This window comes from Canis aureus, chromosome 6, assembly GCF_053574225.1.
Source record: "Canis aureus isolate CA01 chromosome 6, VMU_Caureus_v.1.0, whole genome shotgun sequence".
NCBI lineage: Eukaryota > Metazoa > Chordata > Mammalia > Carnivora > Canidae > Canis > Canis aureus.
In genome coordinates, this window is record NC_135616.1 from 1,930,587 (window position 1) to 1,955,501 (window position 24,915).

Genomic DNA, 24,915 nt, shown 5'->3' on the forward strand with positions numbered 1-24,915 from the left:
TTGGTTCTGGGACATTTTACAAAACACCCAATGCCATAATAAAATGGACACATTCTCCTCTTTCTCTAAACAGGGAGGCACTCAAGAGAGGCAACAGTGCTAACTGTGCAGGGAGAAAACAAAGCAAGTCATCCTACAATCAAAAACTAAACCCCAAAGGCTATGTTTCGTAAGAAATCCAACACCCGGTCCTCATGCCGTGTTTCCCTGCTCATTTAAAGTGAACCACAGCTCTGAGCTCTGCAGAAGAGCGTGTCTGTGCTCCTTCAGTGACAGGAATTGCTCGTTCTGTTACTTACTGTGAGGTGGATGAGAACCTGGACAGGTTCCTTGCGGAACAGAAAAAGTTATTACTTATTATCCAATTGGTTAGTCTCTGAGGCGTGTGCCCCTTCTGTTTCTTCTAGACCAACTCATCACTGACCTATCTTTCCAAAGGTTTTCTCAAATACACTTGGTGTCTAAAATACTATTTTGTATTTTCTAAGTCTTATTCCTTCCACTTTCAAAAAGGCCAAGGAGGAACTGGGTGAACAGTATAAACCAGTCATTACTGTCAGAAAATGCTAACAGAAGATGTCATTAGCCCTCTGACATGGGAGGGACAGCACACAGGCATTCTTTATCGGTTACTGTCATTCCCTCGCTGTAGCTCTCAAAGATATGAAGACCAGTTTTTGTCTGACTGGTTTAGGACAATATCATCTATATTTAAAGAGAATATTTAAAAAAAATTAAACAGGGAGCCTGGGAGGTTCAGTGGTAGAGTGTCTGCCTTTGGTTCAGGGCGTGATCCCGGGGTCCTGGGATCGAGTCCCACATCAGGCTCCCTGCATGGAGCCTGCTTCTCCCTCTGCCTGTGTCTCTGCCTCTTTCTCTCTGTGTCTCCCATGAATTAATAAATAAAATCTTAAAAAAAAACCACCCCAAAAAACAAAGATAAGTTTTCTGTGAAGAAGAAGCTATCTATTCAATGGAGATTGCTCCAAAAATAAACTTCCATAAATCATGGTAAAGATTTAATTACTGGGTTTACCAATTATTCAGTAGAGAAACTAATTACTTCAACTTCTGCCTATCCTTCTGATCTCTCTTCCCCTCCTCCATCTCCCTTCTTCCATCTCTCCATGACCAGAAGTGTGTTGAGATAACGTCTATGTGTTTTGTTTTTTTTTTTAAAGGTGGGCTAAAATGCCAAAATAAAAACCAAACTGGGGTTTTGAAATAGTTTACATATTTCAAGTCATTTGTAACTTGTCAATCCCCTATTAGCAAAACTGGTTTCAAAATCTGTTTTCTCTCTCCCAAAATGGCATTATTAAAATTACTAGCATAACAGCATGGCACATAATCTTCAAACATTTTAATGGTTCCAACCTTGAGATCTGATCCAAACTTGATTCCAAAGCGCACATTTCTGACACTGTAGGGAGATTGGCTCATGCTTTCGGTTCCTCCACACAAGACAACTTCAGCATCTTTAACACAAATTTCCTATTTGAAAACAAATGAGCAACAATAACAAAAAACCTTTTATTGTGACAGAAGTTGTGTATGAAGCAGTAAACTCACAGTAAATTTAATGAGTTACATATCCTAGTTTACAGTCTCAAAAGGAAACACTTGTCAGGTAAAGCAAATGTTCAACATCCACTCCCAAGATGCAAGAGGAGAAAAAACTAACAGATTTCAATCATTTGTGCACTAGTGACAAATCGTACCTACATTTTGGCAAGGAATGAGAATTCTTAACTCAATATAAGTCTTGAAAATCAGCGGAGATATTAATGCCTGGCATAATATACAGATTGTGAGCTGATGATAAAGAACAAATCCTTTAAAAGGACAGAAACAGATTTTATCCCATTAATGGATGAAACTGAAGCAGACCACGGACTTACAAGAACTGGGTTAACTGAGGGGGCTCATAAAAAGAAAGCCATTTCATCCTTCTTAACGTTTTCTACTATTTATATTTCTTGGATAAGAAGCAAGTAACAAGCCTTCTGAGCCCAGTGTTTGCAGTGACTGCTAGGAAAACCAGGGTCACTGTTTCAGATATATCATTATAAAAATAAATTCACATGAAAATAATTTATTCATTATAACACATCTGTGTCTTTCATTCTGTAAAAAAGCGAAGACCTGGACAAATAAAATTGGATTTCACTGTATCCCTTACCCCTGTGCTCAAGGGAACACATGTATTTGCCTAAGTAACTGTTAAAAAAGGAATACATTTCTTATCATCCCCTAAATCCTCCAACTCTCACAGACCTGGGTTCAAGTTCTGCCTCTATGACTTAGTAACCTTACTGATCAGCTTCCTTGCCTGTCCAATGGGAAAAGTGGTAGTTCTTGCCTCATCAGATGGTTGTGAAGATGAAGTGAGATGCTGAATGTAAATCTAGCATAAGTCAAGCACACAGGAAGCACTTGCTAAAAATGACAGTCATAATTAGCTTTTTAAAAAAATTGTGATAAAATACACAAAACTTAAAATTTACCATTGTAACCAATTTTAAGTGTACAGTTCATTAGGTGCATTCACGTTGTTGTGTGACCAACCTCTACGCATCTTCCAGATATCTTTCTGGCTTTGCCAGCTGAAACTCAGTACCCATTAAACACGAACTCTTCATGCTCTCCTCCCCCTCCCCCCCCACTGTCCTACTGTGTCTCTATGAATTTGACTGCCCATATAAGCAAAATCATACAGTATTGGTCCTTTCGTGACTCATGTATTCCATTTAGCGTGCTTCAAAGATCTGTTAAAGCTTTAAGAAACGATTTTCTTCCTGTGAATACTTTTCCAAGAAAAATCAAATATTGACCTTTCCCAGTAATGCGCTATAAAATAAAAACCTACAGTATTATACTGAAGTGGGGCATTTCCTCCAATAACTTCTAACATATTCTCAGAGAAGTAATAAAATGTTGTCCATACCTGACATCCACTCACGATGGACTGGAAACCAGAGCCACAGAGTCTATTAACAACGAAAGCTGGGACCTCTTTTGGGACTCCCACACGCAAACCGACATGCCTGGCCAAATATGGAGCATCTGAAGAACTCTGGAATGGACGGAAAAGAGAAAGAATTTCCTCTACACATCTTAGCAGTAAGGAGGAGGACAGAGTACACGGAAATATTGGCAATCTATCAAACATCATAAACTATTTGACTCTAAGGTAGGACACAATGCACATAGGTAGGGCATATTTTATGTGATACGTGTTTATTGTTTAAATAAAAACTATGGGGGATTCCTGGGTGACTCAGCGGTTTAGCACCTGCCTTTTGTCTAGGCATGATCTTGGAGTCCCGGGATCGAGTCCCACATCGGGCTCCCTGTGTGGAGCCTGCTTCTCCCTCTGCCTGTGTCTCTGCCTCTCTCTCTGTGTCTCTCGTGAATAAATAAATAAATCTTTAAAAAAAATTCTAAGGTATTTCTTGTAGTGGAGTATTTGGTTTGCAGGAGTAAATCACGCTTTTCCACTAAAGGGGGAGCAGAGCTGGTAATCCACAAGATAAGCCAAAGCGGTTAGAAGACTTTCTGGAGGGGCACCTGGGTGGCTCATCAGGTTAAAGTGGCTGCCGTTGGCTTGGGTCATGATCCCAGAGTCCTGGGATCGAGCCCGCATTGGGCTCCCTGCTGGATGGGCAACCTGCTTCTTCCTCTCTAACACTTGTGCTCTCCCGTTCTCTCTCCCATCCTTTCTCTCAAATAAATAAAATTAAAAAAAAAAAAAAAAGGAATTTCTTGATTGGAGATTTTAGCTTTGAGTTTTGTTATTCTAGTTCCTAAAATAACTTGGAGACCTTTCTCCTTGGTCCATCTGATGTGGGAAACAAAACGCATAAGAAAAAACTATTAAATTCCCTTACTACTTACAGCCCATTGATTTGTCCTTGAAACAGGCAGAGGGACCTTCCCCTAGGAACTGTTTTCCAAGGGCACAAGGCAGTCTTAGCCCAACCTCTAGAATCTTGTAAATCTACTTTAACACATAAAAATTCCTTTGGAAACTTTTATCTCTACCTCCCAAGACACATGCTGGCAGTCACCCCCCCAAGCATATGACCCACCCGTATACATGTGAAGGGCCTCACGACTCACGTTTTACTGAACAGAAATCAAGGACCTCCCCCAACAAGAGCCAGCCCCCTCGGGTCCTGAAGACCTTGCTTCCAAATTCCTTAGAGACTCCTGCTCTCCCTAAGCCCCTCCAGACTTGAAGTATGTACTGGGCCCCTCCTAGTGACCCCAGGGCAGCTTCCTGCCCACAGGTCCTGTCTCCTTGCATTATTTTATAAAACCACCATTTTGCACCAAAGACATCTCAAGAATTCTTTCTCGGACAAATCAAAACCACAATGAGATACCACCTCACACCGGTGAGAATGGGGCAAATTAACAAGGCAGGAAACAACAAATGTTGGAGAGGATGCGGAGAAAAGGGAACCCTCATACACTGTTGGTGGGAATGTGAACTGGTGCAGCCACTCTGGAAAACTGTGTGGAGGTTCCTCAAACAGTTAAAAATAGACCTGCCCTACGACCCAGCAATTGCACTGTTGGGGATTTACCCCAAAGATACAAACGCAATGAAACACCGGGACACCTGCACCCCGATGTTTATAGCAGCAATGGCCACGATAGCCAAACTGTGGAAGGAGCCTCGGTTTCCAACGAAAGATGAATGGATAAAGATGTGGTTTATGTATACAATGGAATATTACTCAGCTATTAGAAATGACAAATACCCACCATTTGCTTCAACATGGATGGAACTGGAGGGTATTATGCTGAGTGAAGTCAGTCGGAGAAGGACAAACATTATATGTTCTCATTCATGTGGGGAATATAAATAATAGTGAAAGGGAATATAAGGGAAGGGAGAAGAAATGTGTGGGAAATATCAGAAAGGGAGACAGAATGTAAAGACTGCTAACTCTGGGAAACGAACTAGGGGTGGTAGAAGGGGAGGAGGGCGGGGGGTGGGAGTGAATGGGTGACGGGCACTGGGGGTTATTCTGTATGTTAGTAAATTGAACACCAATAAAAAAATAAATTAAAAAAAAAAACATAAAAAAAAAAAAAAAGAATTCTTTCTCGGCTGCCAGCTTCAAGCCCTAACATCTTTCCTACACCACATCTGCTGCTTTGATTCCTTGGATCCCACCCATTCTTTCACTTTAAGAAAAAACAAGTGAATGTTGCAGAGGACTCTATTCTGTAGTTGCCCTTTTGTAAGAAGCATTTTTCCCAAATAAAACAATGAAAAAAGAACAGTCCATGGGTGGGACTAGATGACTCCCAAGCAGCATGAAGAGGGTGGCACTGGGTGGCTCAGTGAGTTAAACATCCTTTTGATTTCAGCTCAGGTCCTAATCTTGGGGTGGGTGAGACTGGCTGGCACCCAGCGGGGAGTGTGCTGGGATGATCTCTCCCCCTCGGGGACTGCCCCCACCCTGCTCACACTCATTGGCGCTCTCTCTCAAAATTAACAGAATCTTTAAAAAAAAAAAAAAAATATTGTTGGTCAGTGGATATTCTGTTGCCAGGGTTCTGTGTTTCGGAGTCACTTTTCTCATGTCCAGACTGTTGAATAGGTGTTGTAATAAAATCATGCAGTAGCCTGAGGTAACAGAGAATATGAGGCCGAGAGTCAGGAGATCGGGGTTGGAGTCTCATCTAGACTCAGTCATTCACTAGTAGTGTGAAGCCTGGTTCATCTAACTCTGAAGTTCCTCCTGTGGGAAGTTATCTGCAAAAGGATTCACAAGTGCCTCATTTGTGAATAAAAAGAGTAGAGTAGTTTTGAATGAGTTGTTGAATCCCAGACCAACTGTTTAAATATAGTTTCTGGACCTCCAGGTGGCGCATATACCTGCAGCTCAGGTTGTGAGGCTCAGGTCCTGGGATCAAGTCCAGCATGGGGTTCCTGCCATGGAGCCTGCTTCTCCCTCTGCCTGTGTCTCTGCCACCATCATGAATAAATAAACAAAATCTTAAAAAGATATATAGTTTCTGGACATGTTACCAACAGAGCACATACTTACTTGTTTGTAAGTCTTGGATGTGGTCCGACCTGGTGCATATAAACCAGAGGTCTTCCACTTTGGCCACTTCCAGAAAGAAAGTGATAATTTTTTCTTTTTTTTTTTTTTTTTGGTTACATATTCTCTAAGTGCTCCCATGGAATGACTTAAGTCCCTTTTAGCCCCAAGATCTATGGAAGAGCTGAATACAGCAGGAGGAACACTGAACTAGAAAGCAGTCAGGGGATCTGCATTCTAGCCCAGGACTGTTACTGCCTACCTGGTTTAACTCTGAAACTTCTCTGGAGGCCTCCACATGTGTTAAGAGAGGCCTGGGGTTCTAGAAAATCTCTAGGGTTTCTTCTGGCTCTCTAACATTCCATAAATCTTACCCAGAACTTCCCTTTAAAAGTTCCTAATTATTCTTGTTTTATTTTTCAATTGAGGTATAACTGACATATATTAGTTTCAAGCATACGACATCATGATTCAATATTTGTATACACTGCAAATTATCACCATAAGAAGTCTCGTTAACATCTGTCACCATATATAGTTACCCTACATTTTGTTCTCATGAGGAGGACTGGTGTGGGGCTGGGAGTGAATGGTCAAGAAAGAATTCTTGAGATGTTTTCAGTGAGAAAAGGTGCTTTTATTTTAATTAAAGTACCTCAACAGGGCCCTGAGGCAGAAAGAGCTGCACTGGAGCTGAGGTATGACTGATACATACATCTTAGTTAGTGGGGGTTAGGGACCGTGTCTCTAAGGCATTTGGAAGCAGAGCTTCCAAAACCTTGTGGGATTAGCCACTGTTCAAGGTCTTCACTACTGTCTAAGCGAACGTTAGTCGTGAACCCCTTCAGATGTATCAGTGGGCCCCATGTTTGCGAGATGACTGCGAACATGCCTCTTGGGTGGAGGTGTCTGGTTATCAGAGCAAAGAAACACCACAAGGGCCAAGCTACCAGGTAGAGTATTAAAGGAAGTCGTTGCAGGGGCTGGAGGACTGTTTCAATCTGCGTGGAGGCGAGAGCAGCAGCAAAACCCGGCCTTTGTTCCTTTTTCTTCCCTCAAGGACTTTTCATATCATTTAGGAACTTTCAGATATGCAATGGAGTGTCATTAACTATAATATAATCATCATGCTTTCATTACATCCCCAAGACTTCTTTATTTGTAATGGAAGTTTATACCTTTTGACTTCTATCATTCATTTAATCATTCCTTATAATAAAGCTATTTTCATATATTAGAACTGCTTAGGACAGAATACATTAGTACCTTAAACACTTCTCAGAACATAAATATGTAAGTTCAAAATACAGTCGATTTTCATTATTCATAGATTCCATACTTGCAAATTCAACTACTTGTTAAAATTTATTTGTAGCCCCAACATCAATACCCAGCACTTCTGTAGTTATTTCCAGACATTGGGGTGGAGGGAAATTGAGAAATTTTAGCTGCCTGATATAATGCACACTTTTCTAGCTGAGGATGAGCAAGGGGACATAGCCTTCCTGTTTTAGCTCTCGTGCTATAAACAAATGTCCTTTCTGGGTGCCTGGGTGGCTGTCAGCTGAGTGTCTGCCTTTGGCTCAGGTCATGATCTCAGGATCCTGGGATGGAGCCTACGGTCGCATTGGCTCCCTGCTCAGCAGGGGGACTGCTTCTCCCTCCTGCTACTGTTCTCTCTCTCTCTCAAATAAATAAAATCTTAAAAAAAAAAAGTCCTTCCTGCAGTCTACTTAGTCTTTTTTGTGTGTGCTTTTTGTCATTTTTGTGCTTTTGTTGGTAAGTTTGATGTTCAAAATAGCCCCAGGCATAGTGCTGACATGCTGCCTGGTGCATCTAAGTGGAGGAAGGCATGATGTGCCCCATGGAGATGTCTGTTAGAGAAACTTTCATCAGGTGCTAGTTACAGCGCTGTTGGCCAAGAGTTTAATGTTGATAAATTGATAACATAATATTAAGATGTGATCATATCATAGAATAAAAAACAAAAATCATATGATCATCTCAACTGAAACAGAAAAAGCATGACAATAGCCAATGCCCTTTCATATGAAAACACTTAATAAACTAAAAATAAAAGGGAACTTCCCCAACCTGATAAAAAAGTCCACATCTAACATCATATTTAATGGTGAAACATGGCTGCTTTCCCCATAATATCAGGAAGAAAACAAGGATATCCACTTCTTGTCACTTCTCTTCAACCCTGCAGGTTCTAGATGGGGCAATGAAGCAAGAATTAAGAAGTAAAAGAAATCCAGATTGGAGAGAAAGAAGTAAAACTATCTCTACTCCCAGATGACACAATGTCACATATAAAAACCCTAAGGAACTAACTAAAAAATTATTAGAATAAATGGGTTCAGCAATCATGGTACAAGATCAATATACAAAAATCAATTATAGGGGATCCCTGGGTGGCTCAGTGGTTTGGTGCCTGCCTTCAGCCCAGGGCGTGATCCTGGAGTCTGGGGATTGAGTCCCACATTGGGCTCCTTGCATGGAGCCTACTTCTCCCTCTGCCTGTGTCTCTGTGTCTCTCATTAATAAATGAATAAAATTTATTTTAAAAATCAATTATATATTCCTATACACTTGAACAATCTGAAATTAAATAAGAAAACAGTTCCATTCAAAATAGCATCAAAAATAGTAAAGTACTTCGGTATCGACTGAACAAAAGAAGTGTAAAACGTATATTCTAAAAACTATAAAATATTGAAAAAATTAGAGGATTTATACAAATGAAAAAACATCCCATGAATGTTAACATTGTTGAGATGGTGACACTCGTCCAAGTGACCTACAGATTCAACAGAATCCCTAACAGAATCCCAGCTGAGTTCTTTATAGAAAGTGACAGATTCGAAAATCCCTATCAAATTGTGAGAGACCCAGAAGAGCCAAAGCTCTGGAAGAAGAATAAAGGATGAGGACTCATATTTCCTAATTCTAAAACTTACTACAAAGAAATGGTAATCAAGACAGTATGGAATGGATATAAAAAGGACAGGCATGCAGATCAAAGGAACAGAATTGAAAGTCCAAAAATAAAATCATGCATCTGTGGTCAACGGATTTTTTTATTTTGTAAACAAGATGTTTTTATTACATAACTTTTTATGTGTCGTAAGGGACATTTCATATGCATTTCCTAAATGAAGGAGGCCAATGTAGGCATGTTATTTTTTTCAATCTAAACCTAAAATTGGGCAGCCTGGTGGCTCAGTGGTTTAGTGCCATCTTCAGCCCAGGGCGTGATCCTGGAGACCCTGGATCGAGTCCCACATCGGGCTCCCTGCATGGAGCCTGCTTCTCCCTCTGCCTGTGTCTGTGCCCCTCTCTCTCTCTCGGTGTCTCTCATGAATAAATAAATAAAATATTTTTAAAAAAAACCTAAAATTACTTTTATTTTAAAAAATGTATATTTGAATATAGTTGACACCAAGGTTATATTACTTTCAGGTGCACAAGAGTTATTTCTACGTGATGTTGTGCTCACAAGTGGCAAGCACCTGTCACAATACGATGCTATTATAATACCACTGACTATACTCCTTATGCTGTTCCTTTTATTCCCATGACTTATTCATTCCATAACCAGAAGTTTGTAACTCCTACCTCCCTTCACCCAATTTTGCCCATTCCCCTGTAGTAACCATCAGTTCGTTGTCTGTATTTACAGGTCTGATTCTGTTTTGTGTATTCCGCTTCGTTTGTATTTTTAGACTCCATATGAGTGAAATCATGTATTTGTCTTGCTCAGTCTGATTTATTTCACTTCGCATATTACCCTCTAGGCCCATCCATGTTGTCTCAAATGGTACAATCTCATCCTTTTTTATGTCTGCATAATATTCTATTATATACGACTCTCACACAGACACATCCCACATCTTCCTTAGCCACTCATCTGTCGATGGACACTTAGGCTGCTTCCATTTCTTGGCTGTTGTAAATAATGCTGCAATAAACATAAAGGTGAGTGTATCTTTTCGAATTAGTGTTTTCATTTTCTTTGGCTGTATTACCCACTAGTGGAATTCTTGGATCATATGACAGTTCTATTTAAAAGGTTTAACCTCCATGGTGTTTTTCACAGTGTCTGCACCAGCTTACAGTCCCACCAACAGTGCAGGAGGGTTCCTTTTTCTCCACATCCTTGTCAACACTTATTTCTTGTATTTTTTTATTTTAGCTGTACTGACAGGTATGAAGTGATATCTCACTGTGGTTTTCATTTATATTTGCTTGATGACTAGTGATGTGGAGCATCTTTTCGTGCATCTGTTGGCCATCTGGATGTCTTCCTTGGGAAAATGTCTACTCAGGTCCTCTGCCCATTTTTCAATTGGATGGTTTGTTTTTTTGATGTTAAGTTGTATTTTTTTTGTAATTTTGGATATTAACCCCTTATCAGATGTATCATTTGCATAGATCTTCTCCCATTCGGGAGGTTGCCTTTTTGTTTTATTGATGGTTTCCTTCACCGTGAAAAAGCTATTTTTTTAAAAAGTTTTTAGTTATTCCTGAGAGACAGAGAGAGAGAAGCAGAGACACAGGCAGAGGGAGAAGCAGGCTCCCTGCGGGGAGCCCAATGTGGGACTCGATCCCAGGACCCCAGGATCATGCCTTGAGCCGAAGGCAGATGCTCAACTGCTGAGCCACCCAGACGTCCCTGTGAAAAAGCTTTTTATTTTGATGTAGTCCTAATAGTTTATTTTTGCTTTTGTTTCCCTTGCCTTCAAAGATGTATCTAGAAAAATGTTGCTATGGCCAATGTCAGAGATTCACTGCCTATGTTCTCTTTTAGGACCTTTATGGTTTTAGGTCTCACATTTAGGTCTTTCATCCATTCTCAGTTTATTTTGTGTATGGTGTGAGAAAATGGTTGTTTCATTTTTTTACATGTAGCTGTCTAGTTTTCCCAGCACCATTTACTGAAGAGATTATCTTTTTCCCACTGTGTATCTTTGCCTCCTTTGTCACAGATTAATTCATATGGTTGATTTTTAATAAAAGTGCAAAGACCACTCAATGGAGCAAAGAATGGTCTTTTCAACAAATGGTGCATTTTCAACAAATGCAAAAGAATTAAGTTGATCCTGTATCCCAAAACAAACAACAAATTAATAAAAATTAGTCAACCCAAATATAAGAGCTAATACTATAAAACTCTCAGGGGAAACAACAGGGATAAATATTCATGCACCATGCATTTGGAAATGATTCTTAGATATGACACCAACCAAAACACAAGCAACAAAAAATAAGTTGGGCTTCACCAAAATTAAAAACTTTCGTATTTCAAAGGATACCACCAAGACGTGAAAAGACAACTCAGAATGGAATAAAAGACAACTTACATATCTGATAAAGGACTTGTATCCTGAGTATGTAAAGAACTCTTACAACTCAATAATAAACAACACAATTAAAAATGGGAAAAGGATTTGAATAGACATTTCTCCAAGGAGGATACAGAAATAGCCAATAAGCAAATGAAATGATGTTCATCATCATTAGTCATCAGGGAAAGGCAAACCAAAACCAAAATAAGATATTATTTCACATCCACTAGGATGGCGATAATCAAAAACATGGTTAACAAGTGTTGAAAAGGATGTGGAGAAAATGGAACCTTCACACATTGTAGGTAGGATTGTCAAATGTTCTAGGTGCTTTGGAGAAGTCTGAAAGTTCCTGAAACAATTAAGCATGGAGATACCATATAACCCAGAAATCCTACTCCTAAGTATATAATTAAGAAAAATGAAAACCTCTGTCTACATAAAAACTTGTATATGATGCTCAAAGCAACACTAGGCATGATAGCCAAAATGTGGAAATAACCCAGCTGTTTATCAACTGCATAATGGAAAAGCAAAATGTGGTATTCCATCTGATGGGATAGGATTCTGGCATAGAAATGAATGAAGTCTGAGGAAAACGTTACACCACCACTTGGGCGGTGCTCTCTGGCTGTCTCTGCCACCCCTTCCCCTGCCCTGGTGCACATTAAAGATCCAAAACCATGACTGAGTCCAAGAATTTCACAACCAATGAAAAAGGAGCAATCTTTGAACTGAAGGCTGAACTCAACAAGGAAAAGAAAGAAGAGGAAGGAAGGAGGCTGTGAAGAAAGTGTTGCTGCCACAACTGTGGACAAGGACGTCAGCTCTCTCCACGTGTACTGAATTGTATGCAAGCCGACAATCTGGAAGTAAAGAAGCTCATGCATCTTATGTGATGAACTTCACCCCGAGTCAGCCAGACATGGCCGTCACGGCTGTCAGCAGCTTTGTGAAGGACTGCGGAGACCCAATCCTCTAATTCAGGCCTTGGCTGTCAGGACTGTGGGGTGCATCCAGGGGGACAAGATTACAGAATATCCCTGTGCGCCCCTCTGCATGTGCTTAAAGGATGAAGATCTCTATGTTCAGAAAACAGCAGCAGTATGTGTGACAAAATTCCGTATTGGGGCACCCAGGTGGCTCAGTGATTGAGCATCTGCCTTCAGCTCAAGGCGCGACCCCGGGGTCCTAGGCTGGAGTTCCGCATTGGACTCCCTGCATGGAGCCTGCTTCTCCCTCTGCCTGTGTCTCTGCCTCTCTCTCTGTGTCTCTCATGAATAAATAAATCAATAATCTTTAAAAAAAGGAATATATTTAAAAAACAAACAAAACTCCGTATCAATGCCCAAATGGTGGGAGAGCAGGGACCGGTGGATTCTCTACAGGATCTTATGGCAGATTCAAATCCAATGGTGGCAAATTGCTGTGGCAGCATTATCTGAAGGATCCCATCTATGATAAATTAGAGGAACTGAACATCATGATCTGTCTGGCATCCAAAAACAACACTACTCAGGTTCTGGCAGAATTAAAGGAATATGCCAGAGGTGGATGTTGACTTTGTTTGCAAATCAACAAAGTGCGTGGGCCACTGGACAGTGTGCCATCAAAGGGGAGCAATCTGCAGAGCACGGGGTCAGCACACTGCTTGATCTCATCCAGACCAAAGTCAATGACATGGTCCAAAAGGCAACTATTGTCATCAGGCACATCTTTTGCCAACACTCCAAGTATGAAAGTATCATTGCCACTCTGAGTGAGGACTTAGACTCCCTAGATGAACCAGATGCTCAAGCAGCTAGGATTTGGACTGCGGGAGAATATGCTGGAGAACAGACAATGCAGATGTGTTATTGGAAAGCCTCCCGCAGGGTCTGCATGATGAAAGCACCCAGGTGCAGCTCACTCCACTTTCTGCCACTGGAAGGCTGTTTCCCAACAAACCACCAGAAACACAGAAGATGGCACAGCAAGTCTTGAGTTTGGCAACACAGGATTATACTAATCCTGACCTTTGAGACCAGGGCTGTATTTATTGGCATCTTCTCTCAAAAAGACCCTGTCATGGGCAAACAAGTAGTCTTGTTTGAGAAGCCACTGATGTCTGAGGAAACAGATTTTATTATGCCAGCGCTGCTGGATGAGCTAATTTGCCACACTGGATCTTGTGCCTTGGTGTACCATAGCCTCCCAATGCTCCTGTGGAAGGAAGTCATGGAATCCATCGCAAACACTTGTCAATACATCACGGGAGTACTGATGCAGATGAGAGCCCTATTGGTACCACCAGTGCCACCAACCTGGAACAGCCTCAGGTTATCCCCCTTCAAGGTGACCTTCTAGACCTTTTAGCATTGACCCTGGTCCCCCAATGTGCTTCAGGTGTCCTCCATACAGATAGGAGGGTGGATCTCTTGGGAGGAGGACTAGATGGTCTGGTGGGGCAGTCATCCCATCATCAGGGCCTCCTTCACCTACTCCTGCTGTGGTCAGCAATGGTCTGAATGACCTGCCAGCATTCTCCACAGAACAGGCAGGGGATCTACTGGATGTGTGGTTCTTAAGGCTGTCTGGCTGCCTGCAGGAAGGAGCAGGCTTGGAGATTTCTGGAACATGTATTCACCACCAAGGGCACACATGTATGGAAATGAACTTCACCAACAAAGCTCAGCAGACATGACAGACTTTGTACTCTAGTCAAACAACAGTGGCTCCGGTTTCATCACCGGAGCATTCCTCTGGCCAACCATACCCCATTGATGCCAAACCAGTGCCCTGATGTCTCCCTGCCTCTGAACACCTTAGGACCATTCAGATGGTCCCCCGAATAACCTGCGGGTGGCTGTGAAAAACAATACTGACGTCTTCTACCTCAACTGCCTCACTCCAGTAAGTGTGTTTTTTGTCAAAGACTCCAGAATGGAGCACCAGGTCTTCCTTGCTACGTGGAAAGATATTCCCAACAAAAATGAACTTTGGTTTCAGATTAAGGAATGTCAATTTAAAGGCTGACACCGTTTCCAGCAAACCGCAAAACAATGTCTATTCTCTTGCCAAGAGGAATATGGAAGGGGAGGACATGCTCTACCAATCCCTGAAGCTCAGCAACGGCATTTGGATGTTGGCTGGGCTACACATCCAGCCAGGAAACCCAAATTATATGCTGTTGCTCCAGTGTAGAGCTCCTGAAGTCTCTCTGTACATCTGTCGGGTCTAGGACAGCACTTTGAAAAGCTAACAGATGGGTCCGGTGGCCTCCAGCCACCCTGTGAAAGGTGCAAGCCAGGAACTCTTAACCAGAAGAAATCATATTGCTGCACAGACTCTGAGCTGGAACACACTGAGGCCACACAGCAGGGTAGGGACTAGTCAGTCTAACCTGTGCTACCATCACAGCAAAACCTGTTGGGATAGTTTTAGCTTCCTGTGAACATGTGTAACCACTGCTTCAATCACCTCCCGCCCCCACGTCCCACTGCTGCTACCTGTCCTTACTTGCAAGCTTCTCCAGTGGGTGCCAATGGCTGCCACTGAGCGTAGTCTGGTATTCTGTAACTGAGAGTTCATTTCAAAAGCAGAAAAGAATGTCAAAGCAAGGAGAAGTGTCACTGAAAGAAAAAAAGACGAAGTCGCCTAGACTCCACCGCCAACAAAACGCGTTCTTAGTGGAAGCCAGCTCTGAGTCAGGGCCCGGGACCAGGGTGGGAACAGCGGCACATCCCTTCGAGCTTTCTGGCTGCCCTCGGAGCTGAGCCCCGGAGGGGCAGCAGCAGCCTCGTCTTCGCCCTCTGAGCCAGCACAATGGCGCCGGGGCCTAGGGCTTGCGCCACGCGGGCCGTCATAGCAAGGCTGGGAGGAGGAGGGAGGAAGAGGCCATGCTCCGAAGGCACGTACAGCTTTCATTATCCGCAAATGATGAGCTGCGTGCAGCGTGGTGGAGCTCGCCGGCCGGCGAAGGCACAAGCCCCGGCAGGGACTGGCCGCGCTCCTGCTGGGGCCTGCCAGGGTCTTCTGCCCTCCTCAGTGGCATAGACAAACCAGCGAGGTGGAGGTACGTCAAGGAAACGAATCTGATCCTAGGAAGTGATGGGCTGAAACCCCAACGGGACGGGTCTATGGCTTCCAGAGTCCGCGTGGCTTTGAATCCTACTCACCACTGCTTCTGGGCCACAGGAGTGTTCGATTCATAAATGCCTTTAACTATGATTAACTAGCTTGCCATTACGACCCATTCAGGAAGTGATTTGTTGAGTAACTATGGAGCAACGGAATGAACACCCCCCCCACACCCCCCTACTAACCTGCATGACATTGCCTACGATGATGCTGTCGATGGCCTCAGGTGACACGCCACCCGCAGACAGGGCAGCCCTGGCGGCCAGTTCCGTCAGGTCAGTAGCCGTGAAGTCCTTCAGGAGCCCGCCGTAGGCTCCGAAGGGCGTCCGCTTGGCGGCAACGATGAACACACCTGTTGTCACCCGGGAGAGACATGTGAGGCCAAGCGGGTCCCTCGGCGTCCCCACGCCTCCGTCACTTATTTTTATGTCAGTATTTTATTTCATTTTTCTTTCCCTTTCCCATGTTTTCTTCCTAATTTCATTATAGCCTGAGTGTGCTCATGGCTTAATATGCTCCTATCCAACCAACTCTTCTGCAAACAGCCATGACAATTTAGAAGAATGACTTACCTGAAGGCCTTAGGGAACGAACAAAACTAGGCAGACATGGAGGAGATATACAAGAAGAAAACTGTACAGGGTAAGCATCCAATTTATTTATAGATTCTGACTTGAAGGCAGGCAATCTGCACCACGGGAATGGGTAGAACTCAGGAACTCATCATAGTCTTACTGGCTTGAAGGATCAGAGAACTGAGCTCATGACCCACTGGTAAATGAGAACGAATCTGGGAAAGGACCACAGGCTGGAGGCCAAATCCTATATATGAAATCTGCCTAAATATCTGGCTGACCCCTTACCCATGCACCTACAAATATCTTGGCTAAGGCTAACAGAACCGAACTTAGATTTGAGCTCTTGCCCTCTACAGGGGAGACAGAGTTTACCACTTGAATTCAGCCAAATTAACCACCTGCAAAAATAAATAGACAACCAAACAATAAATTAACATGTTTCAGAAGAACATAACAGAATTTGGTCCCTACAAGGTTTTTTTTTTTAAAGATTTTATTTATTCATTCATTCATTCATTCATTTATTCATTCACTCATGAGAGACAGAGAGTAGGAGAGAGGCAGAGGCACAGGCAGAAGGAGAAGCAGACTCCATGCAGGGAACCTGATGTGGGACTTGATCTTGGGACTCCAAGATCACTTCCTGGGCCAAAGGCAGGTGTCAAACCGCTGAGCCACCCACGCGTCCCCCCTACAATGTTTCATATGCAATGTCCATGCTACAATCCAAAATGAATGCATATTGAAGAAACAAGAAAATATGATTCATTCTTAAGAGTAAAGACATTCAACAGAGACCAAGCGCAAGACGACTCAAATGTTAGAATTAGCAGGCAAGGATTTTAAAGCACCTACCTATGGTAACTATGTTCAAGGATGTAAAGGAAACATGCTTATAATAAAGGATAAGCCATTTCAGCAAAGAAACAAACTATAAAAAAAAATCAAAATGGAAAAAAAATTTATTTATTTTTTATTTATTTATTTTTTTAATTTTTATTTATTTATGATAGTCACAGAGAGAAGCAGGCTCCATGCACCGGGAGCCCGATGTGGGATTCGATCCCGGGTCTCCAGGATCGCGCCCTGGGCCAAAGGCAGGCGCCAAACCGCTGCGCCACCCAGGGATCCCGAAAAAAAATTTTAAATGGCAATTCTAAAACTGAAAGATATCTGATGGAAAAAACCCACTGACTGGGCTTAACAGAAGAATGGAAATGAAAGGAGAGTCAGTGACTTTGAACATAAGTCAACAGAAATTTTACAATCCGAAAAGAGTAAAAAAAGAAAACAAAAAACATGGGCAAAACATCGAAGTCTGACAAAGGAACAACGGTGACTCAATAGAGAGAGGGTAGTCTTTTCAGCAAATGACATCCAAATGCAAAAATAAACACATTAATAAAAAAATGAAATCTAGGTACAGACCTTAAACCTTTCACAATTAACTCAAAATGGACGATAGTTTTAAATGTCAAATGCAAAACTATAAAACTCCTACAAGATAATACAGGATAAAATCTAGGTGACCTTGGGCTTGGTGATAACTTTCTGGATTCAACACCAATAGTCTGATCCATCCATGAAATAAAAATGTGATAATGTGAACATCATTAGAAGGAAAAACTTCTGCTCTGCAAGACACATTAAAGGAAATGAAAAGAACAAGCTACAAAATAAGAGTATTTACAAAACACTTAATTTGATAAAAGCCTGGTGTCCAAAATACACAAATCTTTTTTTTTTTTCAAAATACACAAATCTTAAAATTCAACATTAAGAAAGCCAAAAACCCACTTAAAATGTCGGTTAAAAACCTTAACAGAAAAACAAAAAAGAAACAAAAAAACAACAACAACAAAAAAACCTTAACAGACATTTCACTGTTAGATGATACGATGGGAAACAGCGATATAAAAATATATTCAACATCTTAGGTCACTAGGGACCTAACATTAAAATAACAATGAGAGGCCACCACAGAGCTATTAGGATGGCTAAGATCCAAAACACCAACACTGCCAGATGCTGGTGAGGATGCCAAATAAAAACCGCTTCCGTTGCTGCCAGGAATGTGAAATATGAGCACTCTGAAAGACAGTTTGGCAGTTTCTTAAGAAAGTAAAAACCGGGACACCTGGGTGGCTCAGTTGGTTAAGTGCCTGCCTGCAGCCCAGGTCATGATCCGATCCGGGGGTCCTGGGACTGACTCCTGCATCAGGCTCCCATTCCTGGGGAAGCCTGCTTCACCCTCTCCCTCTGCCACTCCCCCTGCTTGTGGGGTCAAATACATAAACAAAGTCTTTATAAACAGGGGCTCCTCTGGGGGGCTCAGCGTTGAGCAGCTGCCTTTTGCTCAGGGCTGATCCTGGGTCCCCGCATGGGGCTCCCCGCAGGGAACCTGCTTCTCCCTCTGCCTGTGCCTCCACCTCTCTCTGTGTCTCATGAATAAATGAATAAAAATTAAATAAATAAACAAAAACAAAAAAACCTAAAACAAAACCTACTCTACCCACACCATACAGCAATCACCGTTCCTATGTGTTGACAGAAAGGAGTTGAAGACTTATGTCGGAGCAAAAACCTGCAGGTGAACGTTTATAGCAGCTTTATTCATGACTGCCAAAACTTGTAAGAAACCAAGATGTTGTTTGGTAGGTGAGTGGATGTAGCACATCCCTACAACAGAACATTTTCAGCAATAAAAATAAATGAGCTGTCAAATGATGAAAACACACGGAGGCAGCTTAACCGCACACGGGTAGGCGAAGGAAGCCAATCCAGAAGGGCTAGAGACTGTGAGTCCAGCTACAGGCTTTGGAAAAGGCCAGACTATGGAGACAGAACCAAGGTCGGGGGCAGCCAAAGGACTTGCAAGGCAGGATGTGACCGCGTGGGAAAAAAAAAAATCCCACTAAAGCGAGAGGCATAAAACAACTGCTATCCTATCACACTATTAGGTAAATATTAACTCCTTTAATTAGAGGAACTGCAGACAGCAACCGGGACAAATTAAGGAAAACTGCTGTCTCCGCATTCATTTCAGTTTCCGGATTAATTTGACAGACACTCCCCCAAAAGTCAAATAGGAGAAAAAGAACTATTCCTCCAGGTAGGGCAACCACCTAATGCACGGTAATAAAAAACTGGGGGATGGGTCCTTCTGGTTCCTCAAAGTCGAAATTCCATGGACTGTGAGCACCTGTTAGGAGAAGGCGGTTTACCCAAGTTTCTTGTTTTAAGCTAACCCGAGAATTCACGTACTTAGTGACTGCAGCTTCCAGGAAGGGAAAGATCATGGGGCGGGGGGCGGGGGGGTCACTAGGCGGCCGAATCCGGGGGCGGGGGCGGGGGGCTCCCCTTCCTCCCCACCGGCCCTCGGCGCCCCGGACCCTTTCGGAGGCTGGGGGGGGCGCCCTCGGCCACGCAGCCCTCCGCCCCGGGCGCCGCCCCACTTCGCCCAACAGCTGGGAAAAACCGGGGCGCGGGGCGCGGGCGGCGGCGCGCAGGAGGGTCCGACGGCCTTCAAGGTCGGAAGCAAGCGGGCCTCGGGCTCGACCCTCCGCGGCCAACTGCACCCAAGCCGCCGCGGCGAGTGCCCCGCAAGTACGCGGCCCGACCCGCGCGAGCCCTCGGGGCTGCCCCCGCGCCCCCCGCGCCGCTCACCTCGGAGCAGGGCCATGGCGATGCCCCCGCTTCCCTCCAGCTCCCGCCGGCCGCGCCCCCGCCGCCGCCTTAGAGAGGCGCCTCGCTCCGCCCCTGCCCTTTCACCCACTTGTCGGCCACCCGCCCCCGCCCCCCCCGCCCCGGCCGCTGGGGTTCGCCGCCCTCCGCCCTCGGCGCCCGCCCCCACTCTGCCCTCGAACCCACCTCTCTGCCCCCCGCCCCCATCGCCCGTTGGCCGCGTCCCTGGCCTCGGTCACCCCGTGGGCCCAGCACAGCTCGCCGTCCCCGCCCCGGGCACCCCCGCACCCACACGCCCGCTGGGGGCCGGAGCCGGGAGAGGCCGGGGCGGGGGGGCGCGGGGAGCGCGGCCGGAAGTCGGGGGGAGCGCGGGGAGCGGCCGGAAGTCGGGGGGCGGGGCGCAGAGGGCGGCGCCGCGGGATTGGCTGGGCGCCCGTGCGGGGGCGGGGCGGGGCGGGCGCGGCTGCGCGGAGGGGCGGAGGCCTAGGCTGCGCGGCGGGAGAGGGGCCGGGAGGACCGGGTGGGGGGCGGTGGTCGGGGTTGGAAGCGCGGGAAGCCCCCGAGTCCCCAGTGTAGCCCCCTCGTGAGCTCGCGGTATTTTCCTTATATGATCGAGCTCCGCTCGGCGCCGCTGGGCCGGAGCCCGAGAGGATTATGAAAACGTGTGGGGTGAGGTGGGGCTGGGGACCGGGGCGGGGAGACCGGGCGGTCGGGGAGGCCCCTGCCCTGCAGCGGCGAGCCCGGGTCGATGATGACGTGACCACTGCGCAATCTGAGTTCTAGGAACCAGGTGATGGAGTGGATGCTGAGAGCGGACTGAGACCTCCGGGCGAGCGCGGGGCGGGGCGGGGAGCGGGGGTCCGCAGGGCCCGGGCTCCGGGAGGGCCGGGGTCCTGGGGGCGGGGGTGGGGAGAGCGGGGGGGGTCGCTCCGGGGGGCCCGGGTCCTGCGGGGGGGGGGAGAGCGGGGGGGGTCGCTCCGGGAGGGTCGGGGTCCTGGGGGTGGGGGTGGGGAGAGCGGGGGGGGTCGCTCCGGGAGGGTCGGGGTCCTGGGGGTGGGGGTGGGGAGAGCGGGGGGGGGGTCTCTCCGGGGGGGCCGGGGTCCTGGGCCATGAACACCAACACGTACACCACCGTATTCTACATTCGTTAGCATTTTGCCGTATTTTCTAAGTTACACCTGTCCTAACGTCAATTTTAGTGTTTGTGCTGCCCAATTGAGCACTGCCCTTCTAACATCAAACCACCTTATCTTTTTCTAATGCAGATCTTAAGACCGTAGCACCCCCCCTTATGGGGGACGGGAGACAGACACGTGGTCCCAGACCCTTAGGGGCAAGCCCTGGGGTGTTTTTCTTGTATGTCCACACCTATGATAAAGTTTATGATAAGGACACAGTAAGATTAACAGGATAATAAGACAATAATATACTGTAATAAAAGTTGTATAAGGGGCGCCTGGGTGGCTCAGTCAGTCAGCCTGCTACTCTCGATTCTGCTCAGGTTGTCAGATGGGGACCCCGGATCAGGCCCACCTGGGAGTGGAACCTGCTTAAATTCTCCCGCTCTGCCCCTAAACCCCTCCTTCACTTGCTCACTTAAAAAAAAAACCTGTGGGCGGAAAATAAATCTGTGAATGTGGCCTTTATCTTTCAAAATATACCCAACATTTTTATGAGGGTGTAAGGTGATAAAATGCGTACCTGATGAGGTGAATGCCTGGGCAATGTGACACAGCCTTAGGGCTACTATTGTCCTGACACCGCAGAAGGATCCCTTGTTTCTGGGACCCTGCTTGGCCACAGGTGACCCCAGGTCACTGAAATGGAGGAAAGTGAAATGGTAGATGAAAGGATTAAGTTACACACTTAACTCTGGGCACGCTTGGCTGGGGCTGTGTTGGATGTCAATATTCATTTATGGATTTTCTTAAGGCAAGATTTCCATGTGGTAACTTGTAAATCTTAAATTCGTTGAGTTTCGTAAGTGTATACTCTTACACTCTTGTAGCTTATTTTATCAGCAGCTATAAAATCGTAATTAATACATGTCCATCATCACTAAAAATCACTTTATTCCCCGCCCTCCACCTCCCCATCACCCATAGTTTTTCTCACCATCTACTGCAATTTGACCCTCACATTTATTCCTTTTCTCCTTTCTGTGACTTTGAGTGAATGCAGGAAACTGATAGTTGATTTAATACGTAGGTAAATTCTGAGGGTTATTAACTTTAAAAAAATGTAAACTGGGGCGCCTGGGTGGCTCAGTTAATTAAGCATCTGCCTTTGGCTGAGGTCATGATCCCAGGGTCCTTGCTCAGCAGGGAGCCTGCTTCTCCCTCTCCTGCCTGCAGCTCTGCGTGTGCTCTTGTCAAATAAATAAACCAAATCTTTTTTTTTTTTTTAAGTGAACTACTTTCCCACAAGTGTGTATAGTCAGTAGAATTCTGATTGAAATCAAAGCTTCCCACCTACCAGATGATTTTTTTCACCTATATTTTCTGGATGATGAACAGATAATAAAAGCTACCATTTTTTGGATACTGTGTGCCCAGCATTGTGCCAGGCACTTACATACACGGTTTATAATTCTTATACCCAGGTGATATATAAGATGGAATAATATACAATTCATATACATGAGACAAATCCTAACTGAGGGACAGTCTACAACCCCATGAGATGGATGGGTTTTCTTCCCCCGCTCTCCCATTTTATAAATGACAGAGCTTAGGCCCAGAGAAACCAAAGAACTTGCCAAGTTTCTCTAATCTAGAAAATTGCTAAATTAGAATTTTGAGCCCTTGATTCCTAAAAGCCCAAGGCCTGTTGTCTTCAGGACTTACAGGATGGGGAATATAGAAATGGGAGTAGAAAAGCCTACAGGGATCATTAGCTAAGGTACATGTTATGTAAAATGAAGTAAATGTTAAGTGAATCTTCCTTGGAGGAAGAAATAAAAGTACTTGGGAAGAAATCCTGTTAAGGATGATTTTCTATATTTTCCAGCATATGGTGGCTCAGGTTCTGAAGGTTTATTTGCTTTTTTCCGCAGGCGAGGGTGTGTGGGTGAGATAAAGTAGTTTCAGGTGGAGAGGTGAGGCAATGTGTCAGTACTGAATGTTCATCTTTTCTCAACCAGGGTTCCCACAGGAAACAATTTGAGTGAGTATTTTTATCAGTTCTGAGGGTGCAACAGAGCTAGTACCATTCTAGGTATAGGAGTTAAGTTATTTCATTACATATAATGGAAACCTTGGGGCATTTGAACTTGATTTGGGTCTGACAGCTAGTAACTCAGCTTTAGTTTTTTTTTGTTTGGGTTTTTTTTGCCATGATAGTTCCTGCTTTAAAGGCTTATTTTTCCTTTAGAGCTATTTATCAGTTGGGCTGCTTTTGGCTACAAATTACAGAAGACTTGACTTAAAATGGCTTAAACAGTAAGGTTTTTTATTGTTTCACATAACAAGAAGAGTGTTACCATGTCATGAAGTCCCCAGGCTTCTGGTTGCTATGGCCATAGGCATCATGTCTGCACAAAACCATGTGCAGATTGAGGAAGGTAAAGATTATTGATGTGGTTTAGGGTGATGGGGCGATAGAGTTCGGAGTCCATAGCCAAGAAAGAATTCTTGAGATGTCTTTGGTGCAAAAAGGTGCTTTTATTAGAGTCTGGGGCAGGACCTGTGGGCAGGACAAACTGCACCGGGGTTGGGAGGGATGACTGATTATATAAGATGTTCTGTCCTGTGGAGGGGAGGGCAATGTGGGGGCTCTGGGAAATTGAGTCTATAGGTTTTTGGAGATTGCTTTTTTTCTTGTAAATCATTAAGACAGTTGCCAATTGTTGGAGACTCCTGTCCTGCATGACTATGCTTTCTATCATTTAACCATTTGTTTCTCCCTTTCCTTTGTTCAAGGGCAGCCAGGAGGGCCTGGGGAAATCCAAACGTCCCACCTGCGTGGGGGATTGTTGAGGGCCATCAGCTTGTGCTTCGAGCTCAGCTTGCCTTCTACTCCTTCATCATTTGTTACATTTCTTTATTGAGAAGGAACATCTTTCTCTTCTGTCTCATTGGCCAGAATTGAGATGTATGCCCAGGACCTAGCTGAAAAAGTGGCTGGGAAAAATGTTCTTTTTCAGCTTCTGTCTTGGAAAACAGGCTCTGCCAGTTGGGATGAAAGCGGGATAAAAGGCTGCTGCATAGGTGGCCATCAGTGCCAGCCGCGGTGACTTTTATTAGCAATTACAGACCGTCCTACAGCCTACACCCTCTCATATTGCATACTGACATCTCCACATTGCTTTGATGAGCTTGGGCTTGTCTATCTTAGCTCATGATTGAGAGATCGGAGCTCTGGTATTTTGCACTACCTGTCTGATCAAGAGTTCTGCTTTAGCAGTGTCCTCTCATCAGATGAATGGCACTGTGGAGTTGTCAGGTTTGTTACCAAATTCCATGTTGATACTAATTGAAAATGAGTAGCAAAGAGAAAAAAATGCTGCCCATTGGGTGTAGTGCCTGGCACACAGGAGGTACTCAATAATTAGTTGTGGCATTAAGCAATGCTACTCATAAAATTAAAGCCAAAATAGAATTGTTTAGGTTCAAAATATGCATTTTATCTCAGGTTGGCACTCAATGAACTTAAGCCAGTCAACTGTGTTTTGTAATGAAGAAAAGAAAAACCTGAGAAGAGAATGTAAAGTGAATTATACCTAAACGTGAGATACAGGGGTGAAGGAAATAAACAGATCTTTAAAAGTTATGGTGGTTTTCAGACTCTTAACTCCAGGAAACAAACTGAGGATTGTTGGAGGGGAGGTGGGTGAGAGGGTGGGAGGACGGGGTCACTGGGTGGTGGGCACTAAGCAGGGCACTTGATGTCATGAGCACTGGGTGTTATATGCAACTGATGAATCACTAAACTCTACCTCTGAAACTAAAAAAAAAAATAAAATCTTACGGTTGAAGCCAAAAAAATTTATATATATATATATACACATATATATATATATTCACACACACATATATATAACATATATCACCCTCTAAACATGCCAAAAAATAAAGTTATGATGGGGTTTTTTCATTAAAACTTTCTAACAGTTCAAAT

General features: G+C 44.4%; 1 protein-coding gene, 1 long non-coding RNA gene, 2 other non-coding genes and 1 pseudogene across 5 annotated transcripts in view; 4 read left to right on the plus strand and 1 right to left on the minus strand.

The window, feature by feature from the left end:
- Positions 1-19,936, minus strand: part of ACAA2 (acetyl-CoA acyltransferase 2) — a 32,657-nt gene extending 12,721 nt beyond the window's left edge. Inside the window, exons 1-4 of the mRNA XM_077899804.1 lie at positions 19,780-19,936; positions 15,721-15,887; positions 2,948-3,076; positions 1,378-1,494 (exon numbers count right to left, since the gene is read on the minus strand). Coding sequence (XP_077755930.1) covers positions 1,378-1,494; positions 2,948-3,076; positions 15,721-15,887; positions 19,780-19,795 — 429 coding nt within the window. The 5' untranslated portion in view covers positions 19,796-19,936. The remainder of the gene's footprint in view (positions 1-1,377; positions 1,495-2,947; positions 3,077-15,720; positions 15,888-19,779) is intronic.
- LOC144316586 (AP-2 complex subunit beta pseudogene) lies at positions 12,342-14,655 on the plus strand (annotated as a pseudogene).
- A 347-nt stretch (positions 19,937-20,283) lies between the features above and the next one.
- LOC144315389 (uncharacterized) lies at positions 20,284-24,567 on the plus strand. 2 transcript variants are annotated; one of them, XR_013381074.1, is made up of 2 exons: positions 20,284-20,466; positions 22,853-24,567. It is a non-coding gene; the product is annotated as an uncharacterized LOC144315389 (long non-coding RNA). The 2 variants fall into 2 exon arrangements; XR_013381075.1 differs by lacking the exon at positions 20,284-20,466 and adding an exon at positions 20,892-22,005.
- Positions 20,354-20,490, plus strand: LOC144316614 (small Cajal body-specific RNA 17). The gene has a single exon (XR_013382556.1).
- Positions 20,540-20,622, plus strand: LOC144316606 (small Cajal body-specific RNA 18). Its single transcript, XR_013382548.1, has one exon.
- Positions 24,568-24,915: the final 348 nt, after the last annotated feature.